Raw genomic sequence first — 10283 nt, 5'->3', positions numbered from 1 at the left:
AACTTGTACGACATCAGCCTCTAATCTCTGTACCTGGTCAGTAAGCTGTGACAGGCTAGAAGTGAGGGAATGTACTTAAGTTTTGTATGTGGTCTCCAGCCTCTGTATATACAGTGCTGGCCAAAAGTATTGGCACCCGTGCAATTCTGTCAGATAATACTCAGTTTCTTCCTGAAAATGATTGCAATCACAAATTCTTTGGTATTATTATCTTCATTTAATTTGTCTTCAATGAAAAAAACACAAAAAGAATTGTCCTAAAGCCAAATAGAATATAATTCCACACCAAACCTAAAAAAGGGGGTGGACAAAAGTATTGGCACTGTTTGAAAAATCATGTGATGCTTCTCTAATTCGTGTAATTAACAGCACCTGTAACTTACCTGTGGCACCTAACAGGTGTTGGCAATAACTAAATCACACTTGCAGCCAGTTAACATGGATTAAAGTTGACTCAACCTCTGTCCTGTGTCCTTGTGTGTACCACATTGAGCATGGAGAAAGGAAAGAAGACCAAAGAACTGTCTGAGGACTTGAGAAACCAAATTGTGAAGAATCATGAGCAATCTCAAGGCTACAAGTCCATCTCCAAAGACCTGAATGTTCCTGTGTCTTCCGTGCGCAGTGTCATCAAGAAGTTTAAAGCCCATGGCACTGTGGCTAACCTCCCTAGATGTGGACGGAAAAGAAAAATTGACGAGAGATTTCAACGCAAGATTGTGCGGATGGTGGACAAAGAACCTCGACTAACATCCAAACAAGTTCAAGCTGCCCTGCAGTCCGAGGGTACGACAGTGTCAACCCGTACTATCCGTCGGCGTCTGAATGAAAAGGGACTGTATGGTAGGATACCCAGGAAGACCCCACTTCTTACCCCGAGACATAAAAAAGCCAGGCTGGAGTTTGCCAAAACTTACCTGAGAAAACCTAAAACGTTTTGGAAGAATGTTCTCTGGTCAGATGAGACAAAAGTCGAGCTTTTTGGAAAAAAGCATCAACATAGAGTGTACAGGAAAAAAAAAAGAGGCAAAGAAAAGAACACGGTCCCTACTGTCAAACATGGCGGAGGTTCCCTGATGTTTTGGGGTTGCTTTGCTGCCTCTAGCACTGGACTGCTTGACCGTGTGCATGGCATTATGAAGTCTGAAGTCTACTAACAAATTTTGCAGCATAATGTAGGGCCTAGTGTGAGAAAGCTGGGTCTCCCTCAGAGGTCATGGGTCTTCCAGCAGGACAATGACCCAAAACACGCTTCCAAAAGCACTATAAAATGGTTTGAGAGAAAGCACTGGAGACTTCTAAGGTGGCCAGCAATGAGTCCAGACCTGAATCCCATAGAACACCTGTGGAGAGATCTCAAATTGGCAGTTTGGAGAAGGCACCCTTCAAATATCAGGGACCTGGAGCAGTTTGCCAAAGAAGAATGGTCTACAATTCCAGCAGAGCATTGTAAGAAACTCATTGATGGTTACCGGAAGCGGTTGTTCGCAGTTATTTTGGCTAAAGGTTGTGCAACCAAGTATTAGGCTGAGGATGCCAATACTTTTGTTTGGCCCATTTTTGGAGTTTTGTGTGAAATGATCAATGATTTGATTTTTGCTTCATTCTCTTTTGTGTTTTTTCCTTGCAAGAAAATTAAATGCTCCATGTCTTGTTTAGTAGGGATAGACGCAATATGATATACAAATCAATTGTAGTGTTCTCCATATCAGAATTCCCTGTGGCTGGGGAAGTAAATTTCCCTGTGAAGCAAGCACTGATCAGTATGTGGGTTTCGTTGAGAGTACAGGGAGATTTGTGGAGCTGTTTTCTTGTGAGGCCTACATTAAGAGAGAAGTTGGTGCAGGACTTACAGACCTGAGCTGTCTGGCATCAAGAGGGTTAAGACTGCTTCTTTTTTCAAGCTGAGATGAGGCAGTAATAGCTCCGGAGAAGGAAGATAAGACTTTCGGTAAGAAACACTGCATACGAGACATGCTGACAGAGGTGGAGAACCTCAGATTAACCTCCGATCTCGTCTTTCTTTCCCATATCGGACGTCATGTTGGAGGCTGTAAATTGCTTATAATTCCCCCAGGAACACGGTCTGAAAAGAGTACTCTCAGTGTGTGCATCTTCTCAGTGCTATGTCCAGGCCATGTCCCTCCTGTTCATGTTCAATACATCCAAAGGCGGCGTTGATTAGGAGCAGGATTGTGTGATGTAACAACCTTATGTGAGCACTGGAAATGCAAGTTGTGACACCAATGGAACGGTGCCAGAACGGGAGGTGCGTATGATTGTTTTTATTTTAACATGGCCAAACATGAGGAATGAGAAGGAGTTGTTCTAATAGTGGACAACCCCTTTAAAAAGATACAATTTTAGATTAAAAATGAAAAAGGCTTCTCCCCTCTGTGACTTCTCTGAAGTTTAATAAAAGTTGATTTCCAAGGAAACCATTTCCCACATTAAGAACATAAAAATGGCTTCTCTCATGTGTCAGTACTTTGGTGACTAAGAAGTGATGATTTATTCACAAAACATTTCCACATTCTGAACATAAAAAGTCTTCTCCCCTGTGTGGGCTCTCTGGTGGTTATCAAGATGTGCTTTCTGTATAAAACATTGTCCACATTCTAAACATGAAAAAGGCTTTTCCCTTGTATGAGTTCTCTGATGCTTGTTAAGAATTGATTTATCAGCATAACATTTTCCACATTCAGAACATGAAAAGGGCTTCTCCCCTGTGTGAGTTCTCTGGTGTATAACCAAATCTGAATTCCGACTAAAACATTTCCCACATTCTGAACAGGAAAAAGGCTTCTCCTCTGTGTGAGTTATCTTATGTCTGATAAAACTTGATTTCAGCTGTCCCCCTGAACTCCTGGTACAGTCATCTGGCAAGAATAAAACCAATTATTAGTTATGAATATCATATCCTTAAAATTTATATTGATGAACACTTCTACTTAAAAGCTCTTCAAAAATGCACTTTATGTAAAAGTATCATTATTTACCAAGAAAACATCGCAGAAAAATCAGCCTTACCAACACCAAATCAGATAACAAATGCATTAGCATTTTAATGTTGGTTGGGTGTACTGGGGTGTCTGTCCATGTGAGGTGCACTTATATAGTGCTGGGCAGCCCCCCTGATCTAATAGTATGGGCATCATTAGGCTAAGCCAGACACTGTGCATCAAACCTACCTGTGTGACTGGCGTCCTATGCAAGCTTCATCGGTGTGCATCTTTAATACTAGGCAATCATCCACTCCATGAATTGGTATGATTGTGAGTGGTTGCTCCATCAGTATTTTGCACCTGCGCAGCCCCCACCTTTATCATGGGGGTCTGCGGCATCCTGCTAGTGCATTTGTTATATGATTTGGTGTTGGTAAGGCTATATCTTTTTCTGTGATTTTTTTTTAATATTGCCGTATGTTAGCCGTCATTATTCACCAGGACAATAACAGTTCACAGTCTAATAGAAAACCTCATAGGATGAACCAGTGGATCGTGGTGTTCAATTGTTAGTTAATTCTGCCTCCCAAATATGGAATAAAAAGCCACCAAACAATATTATGTAGGTGAAATAATACCAATAAAAACTTCTACTCATCTCACAAAAAACAAGTCCCCACTCAGGTCCATCATCTGTCAATGGAAAACCAGAGGTTTCCACATTATTAGATTCTCAAATGCTTTTGAAAAGCAACATGGCTTCCATAAACCAATCCAGTAATATCCACTCTCCCAAAGTCATATCTCCCCCTCACTTCTGAGTCTTGCAGTGCGCCCAAACCACACTCAGCATCCATGTATTTGGCATTACTATAGTAAGAAGAACCCACTTAATTTATGGTATGTGAGTGCCCAGATTGTGCTCCAGGAGACAATGTGTTGGGTAATAAAATGTAATATTTGTAATTTTCACTCTCCATCATCCTGCGTGCTAATTTCCGGAAAGTGCCTGTGGAGTCAATATAGTCACTACTCCTATAGATTATATCACTGAGGGTTATAATTTCCAAAATGGAGTCACTTTATGGGGATTTCTACTGCTCTGGTTTTCTGCAATTTGGTCACATTAGGGCTTCTGTAAATGGTGGGTCCCATCTCCTCTGGGATCTGCTCCTGCGACGTCTGCTTCTCTCACCAGGAGCCGCCTTATTCATCCTGCAGGAGGCGCTGTGATGGAGGAGACGTCAGAACCAGAAGCTCTGGGTGGCGCAGACTCTGTCCAGCTACTAAGATTAGGGTGCCTGGTACCAGTAGTACCATCCAGTCTGGCAGTATGGGTGTGTGTGCTGTCCAGCTGGAGTAATCTGCTCCCTACTTCAGCCAATTGGAAAGCACCGTACCCTACTAAAGCTGGAAGCATATTGCTGGAAGCTGCCAGATACAGCCTTGTTCTCCTCTGGTTCAGTCCTCTGTGCTCAGCTCCCGGCTTGTGTATTTGTTTCCAGCTGTGACCTCGGCCCGTTTGCTGACTACTCTTGTGTCTTCTGATTTTGTATTTTCTCTATCCTCTTGGTTCTGACCCGGCTACCTGACTATTCTTCTTGCCATCTCACACCACAGAACATTAGGTAACACTGTGGCACAAGCTTAGGGGTCTCTGTCTAAGTCCAAATCCATATAGAGGGGTTAAAGGGTGATGAGCAAGGCAAACCCTGGATCTGGAAAATGGAGTAGATAGAGCCAAGCCTGTTCGTGGTAGCCATCTTTTGAGCTGCCAGGTGACCATGAACAGTGCCCCCAATACATTGTGTCTGCACACTATTCTATCAAGATCTTCATTCAAACAGCTAAATGGCGCTCCTCCCCTTCTTAACCTGCCATGTGCCCAGACAGTAGTGTACAACCGTATATAGGGGATTGTCAGATTCAAGAGAAGTTGTAAAATAATTTGTAAAGTCCATTTGTTTCCTATTATTCTTTGTGAAGAATTCCAAAGTAATCATCATATAAAGTGACACACATCAGATTTGAAAAATGGGGCCTCATTAGGAACACAAAACTGTCTGCAGGAAGGGGTTAAATCAAAGTATTTTTTGGCACTAATTACTGTAGTCAAAACTGTGACTATAGACAATAACACATCTACAGAAATGACCAATCTCAACAGTCTTCATCAGTAAGTAGTGAGTAACTAGTGGTGAAACCTCTCTGGGGTAATTAGAGTATGGGGCTCGGTGGCTCTTGGCAATCTAAACTCTTGTAAGGGCCAATATTTTCTGTCAGATGAATTTCAAGAAGAAATATTAGACGTTCAAAGAGAACTTTTTATTATAGTGCAGAGATGAGGCGTCTTAACTTTAGCTTAGAGATATACAGTACAGACCAAAAGTTTGGACACACCTTCTCATTTAAAGATTTTTCTGTATTTTCATGACTATGAAAATTGTACATTCACACTGAAGGCATCAACTATGAATTAACACATGTGGAATTATATAGTTAACAAAAAAGTGTGAAACAACTGAAAATATGTCTTATAATGTAGGTTCTTCAAAGTAGCCACCTTTTGCTTTGATGACTGCTTTGCACACTCTTGGCATTCTCTTGATGAGCTTCAAGAGGTAGTCACCAGAAATGGTTTTCACTTCACAGTGTGCCCTGTCAGGTTTAATAAGTGGGATTCCTTGCCTTATAAATGGGGTTGGGACCATCAGTTGTGTTGTGCAGAAGTCAGGTGGATACACAGCAGATAGTCCTACTGAATAGACCGTGAGAATTTGTATTATGGCAAGAAAAAAGCAGCTAAGTAAAGAAAAATGAGTGGCCATCATTACTTTAAGAAATGAAGGTCAGTCAGTCAGAAAAATTGGGAAAACTTTGAAAGTGTCCCCAAGTGCAGTTGCAAAAACCATCAAGCACTGCAAAGAAACTGGACCACATGAGGACCACCCCAGGAAAGGAAGACCAAGAGTCACCTCTGCTTCTGAGGATAAGTTTATCCGAGTCACCAGCCTCAGAAATCGCAGGTTAACAGCAGCTCAGATTAGAGACCAGGTCAATGCCACACAGAGTTCTAGCAGCAGACACATCTCTTCAACAACTGTTAAGTGGAGACTTTGTGCAGCAGGCCTTCATGGTAAAATAGCTGCTAGGAAACCACTGCTAAGGACAGGCAACAAGCAGAAGAGACTTGTATGGGCTAAAAACCGCAAGGAATGGACATTAGACCAGAGGAAATCTGTGCTTTGGTCTGATGAGTCCAAATTTGAGATCTTTGGTTCCAACCACCGTGTCTTTGTGCGACGCAGAAAAGGTGAACGGATGGACTCTACATGCCTGGTTCCCACCGTGAAGCATGGAGGAGGAGGTGTGATGGTGTGGGGGTGCTTTGCTGGTGACACTGTTGGGGATTTATTCAAAATTGAAGGCATACTGAACCAGCATGGCTACCACAGCATCTTGCAGTGGCATGCTATTCCATCCGGTTTGCGTTTAGTTGGACCATCATTTATTTTTCAACAGGACAATGACCCCAAACACACCTCCAGGCTGTGTAAGGGCTATTTGACCAAGAAGGAAAGTGATGAGGTGGTACGCCAGATGACCTGGCCACCACAGTCACCAGACCAGAACCCAATTGAGATGGTTTGGGGTGTGCTGGACCGCAGAGTGAAGGGAAAAGGTCCAACAAGTGCTAAGCATCTCTGGGAACTCCTTCAAGATTGTTGGAAGACCATTTCGGGTGACTACCTCTTGAAGCTCATCAATGGAATGCCAAGAGTGTGTAAAGCAATCATCAAAGCAAAAGGTGGCTACTTCGAAGAACCTAGAATAGAAGACATATTTTCAGTTGTTTGACACTTTTTTGTTAAGTATATAATTCCACATGTGTTAATTCATAGTTTTGATGCCTTCAGTGTGAATGTACAATTTTCATAGTAATGAAAATACAGAAAAATGTTTAAATGAGAAGGTGTGTCCAAACTTTTGGTCTGTACTGTATCATGGCACAGGTGTAATCTTTTCTGTATAGTTTATCAAGATCCTGTTTGAAGTTAGTTGGTTTTAAAATAAATTGAAAACTCAGGATAAAGGGAAACTTTGTTGTTATTATACAGAAATTCACACTTGTCCCTCACTGCACATTTAATGCTGTATCTCATAAAAGTAAAGTTTGGCCAGAAAGACTAGACCTGGTCTTGTAGGGACCATATGAGCACATTCAGCAGCACAGAAGGGAGAGAAGGTAGATTCATTCAATAAGATATCAGGGGTCTAGGAAGCCAACAGCATCATTACCCTCCGCTTTCTCTTACAGGCCCATCATAATATTTTTCATCAAGTGATTTTCTAACTTGTCAGCACATTCTACGGACGCTGTCATTTTACTTTGTAGTTTACAGATCTGGACAGGTAAGAGTCAGCGTCTCCTAATCCCAGGGGGTAGGTGGATCTTCCAGGTTGTAAGTTCTATGGAAAAGGGCTTTCAATGCCCAAAATCATTTGAACAGTTTTGGGTAGAAGAGAATGTTGCGGTCTAGAGGCAAAATGGTGATCACACGATTGTGATATGGCCGGACTACACCACCGATAAAGCAGCCACAGCCGGTGACTGAGAAGAATCTGTGACTTCTCTGCATTTAGTGGTCACTACTCACCTGGTCGGTTATTTATAGGAATCACCTCTGTACACTGATCATCACCCCTCACATATGTCTCTGTAGTATTAATATGGGTCAGATCTTCACCCTGAAACAAATATTGTAAAAGTCACAGACAGATGGAGAAGTCACATCTATGATCAGCTCTAATCCTGCCATCTCCACCGTTCTCATTACACAAATAGAAAACTTATAATACTGGTGGATAAAACAAGACTGAACACAAGACCTTCATAGAAAAAACCTGGAAGTCTGAACTGAAACGTAAATTGATGTGCATGCAAAATGTAAATGCATGTTCACACAAGGCCACTAGACAGAAAAAAACCAAAAACAAGCAAAATACCCAAATAACTGGAAGTAAATGGATAGATCGCACAGTGCAAAAATAATAAAGGGTATTTGGTTAACATAATTTTGATCAAAATAATGTAAAAGCTATCCCGCCACGTCAAGGCAACCCTTATGGGACAGTCCTAACTCTAATATTAAAAACCTTACCATTTGGCTTGTTTTTGGTTTTTCTCTGTCTATGGCCTTGTGTGAACATGCATTTACATTTTGCATGCACATCAATTTACGTTTCAGTTCAGACTTCCAGGTTTTTTCTTTGTAGTTCAGTGTGCTTTAGTGCATATAAAAGGGTGTGGCTGCCCTCTGTCTGAGCTGAAAGGCTCACTCTGCCTCAGGTCTATGCTTATACTAGGGATTCGGTCTCTCTGCCCTTATCCATATGCACGTCACTTGACAAATAGTAAGGTTTTTAATATTAGAGTTAGGACTGTCCCATAAGGGTTGCCTTGACGTGGCGGAACAGCTTTTACATTATTTTGATCAAAATTATGTTAACCAAATACCCTTTATTATTTATTATTATTTTTGCACTGTGCGATCTATCCATTTACTTCCAGTTATTTGGGCATTTTGCTTGTGTTTGGTTTTTCTCACACAAGACCTTCATAGCAGTCTACACATCATAGTGGAGATCTCATGACACCTTCTCTCCATCTACCTGATGATCATGAGGAACATTGGGATCTTCTTGTTTACAGTCATGTGGAAGAAGAGGATGGGGACATCTGTCTGGTGTTGTCCTCTTACTGCATAGATCTGGAGGAAACACATACAGGGACTGAATTCATTCTTTACATACAGATAATTATAGGCCGTGTGTATTTAGTCCTGTCCTATTACCTGGTGATGTGAGGGGCTGGGGAACCTCCATCATGACGTCTTTGTACAAATCTTTGTGTCCTTCTAAATACTCCCACTCCTCCATGGAGAAATAGACAGCAACATCCTGACATCTTATAGGAACCTGACACATACAATCATACAGTCATACCCCCAATCCTTTCATAGCATTACTGTGTAATGTCCCAGCAGTGTCACCTCTCCAATCAGCAGCTCAATCATCTTGTAGGAGAGTTCTAGGATCTTCTGGTCATTGATGTCCTCATGTATGAAGAGGTGAGATGGAGGCCCTGTGATTAGGTTCAGGGGTCTTTCCCATCCCTCAGATACAGGGGCCTGGCAGCGCTCACTAGAGGTCTTCTTCACTACTGTGTAATCCTGGTTATGGAGAGACACATTATTAAATCTCCCTCCAGACATTTCCAGAGTCCTCACCTCTCCAGTTTTGTCCATCTGTTATTCCCATAGATAAGAATGATGTAATGTGACGTCATCAGAATCTCTCACCTCTCCAGTAAGCCGGAAGAGGATCTCTAGGGTGAGGTGTAATATCATCTCCGCCATCTTGTCTCTGTCCATATCCATCTTTGATGGGTCCATAAGGAAAATTCTCTAAAATAGAAGATCTTCACTGAGAGGATCTAATATTGTAGGGACCTGAATGAGAAGATGATGAGCCTATGTAACATCATAAAAGTCCTATGTAATAAAACAATTACTGGAGATAATAAGGGGAAACATATGAGGAGATTTATTATTTTACAGTATTTAGATTTCTTCTTTACATCTAGTAATAAAACCTATATATTTTAGGCCACAGACAACAAGCAGTTTCTTCCTTTGAGTCTGCAGCTGAACACTTTCTCAAAGACTCATCTTCCATAAAGCTAATTCTCGTCTCATTTACCGACAATCGGCACTAGCAATACTGCAGAAGATATTCATTACACGTGACATGAGAAATAACTACTTCATGATGAGGACGACATATTCATCTTCTACTACGGCTCTAGAAACATATTTGGCCAGAGTGCTTCACTGACTCCACTAGTTGTCTATATGAATGCTTCCCGTCTTCCCTGGACTGTAATCTATCAAGTTAGATCTCATGCCTGATTCACACACAGAGGTTTGAGGCTGACAGATGGTAAGGTTTTTAATATTATACAGAGTAGGACTATCTCGAATGGGTTCACCTTGCCATGGTGGGATAGCTTTCATGCTATTTTTGATCAAATACAGTGTTGCTGAGAACCCTATATTATTTAAATGCACTTTTGCTTTTTATTTATTTTCAGCAGGGTTTATGATCATTTTTCTTCTTTATAGTTTTTTCCTGATTTATGGCCATTGTAAACATGCATTTATGTGCTGCATGGATACCAACTTAAACCAAGCTCAAATACTGTCTTTTTTCACGGGCACCATAGTGGCCGTGTGGGCTGCTGCTATGGATGATACACCCCTAACTATCCAACTATCA

General features: G+C 41.5%; 1 protein-coding gene across 1 annotated transcript; it reads right to left on the bottom strand.

Moving 5' to 3' along the window:
- Positions 1–2394: 2394 nt before the first annotated feature.
- Positions 2395–9454, bottom strand: LOC141178668 (gastrula zinc finger protein XlCGF66.1-like). The gene is made up of 6 exons (XM_073660557.1): positions 9308–9454; positions 8999–9178; positions 8801–8924; positions 8619–8716; positions 7604–7694; positions 2395–2879 (listed from the first exon to the last, which is right to left on the bottom strand). Exons 1-6 carry the CDS (start codon positions 9398–9400, stop codon positions 2512–2514), a joined length of 954 nt encoding a protein of 317 aa, XP_073516658.1. The 5' UTR covers positions 9401–9454; the 3' UTR covers positions 2395–2511.
- Between the last annotated feature and the right edge of the window lie 829 nt (positions 9455–10283).

The sequence above is a fragment of the Phyllobates terribilis genome, unplaced genomic scaffold (genome assembly GCF_046119375.1).
Source record: "Phyllobates terribilis strain yellow unplaced genomic scaffold, ASM4611937v1 Scaffold_29__1_contigs__length_15306474, whole genome shotgun sequence".
NCBI classification, from domain to species: Eukaryota; Metazoa; Chordata; class Amphibia; order Anura; family Dendrobatidae; genus Phyllobates; species Phyllobates terribilis.
The sequence above is the reverse complement of the archived record's forward strand: the minus strand, read 5'-3'. Positions and strand labels throughout refer to the sequence as shown.

Excerpts from the sequence above, each read along its gene's own strand:
- LOC141178668 (XM_073660557.1), bottom strand. The coding sequence starts at position 9,400 with ATGGACCCATCAAAGATGGATATGGACAGAGACAAGATGGCGGAGATG. Across the intron at positions 8,925-8,998 it reads TTGAGCTGCTGATTGGAGAG|GTTCCTATAAGATGTCAGGA; the intron begins GTGACACTGCTG and ends TGTATGTGTCAG. Across the intron at positions 2,880-7,603 it reads TCCTATAAATAACCGACCAG|ATGACTGTACCAGGAGTTCA; the intron begins GTGAGTAGTGAC and ends TATTCTTGCCAG.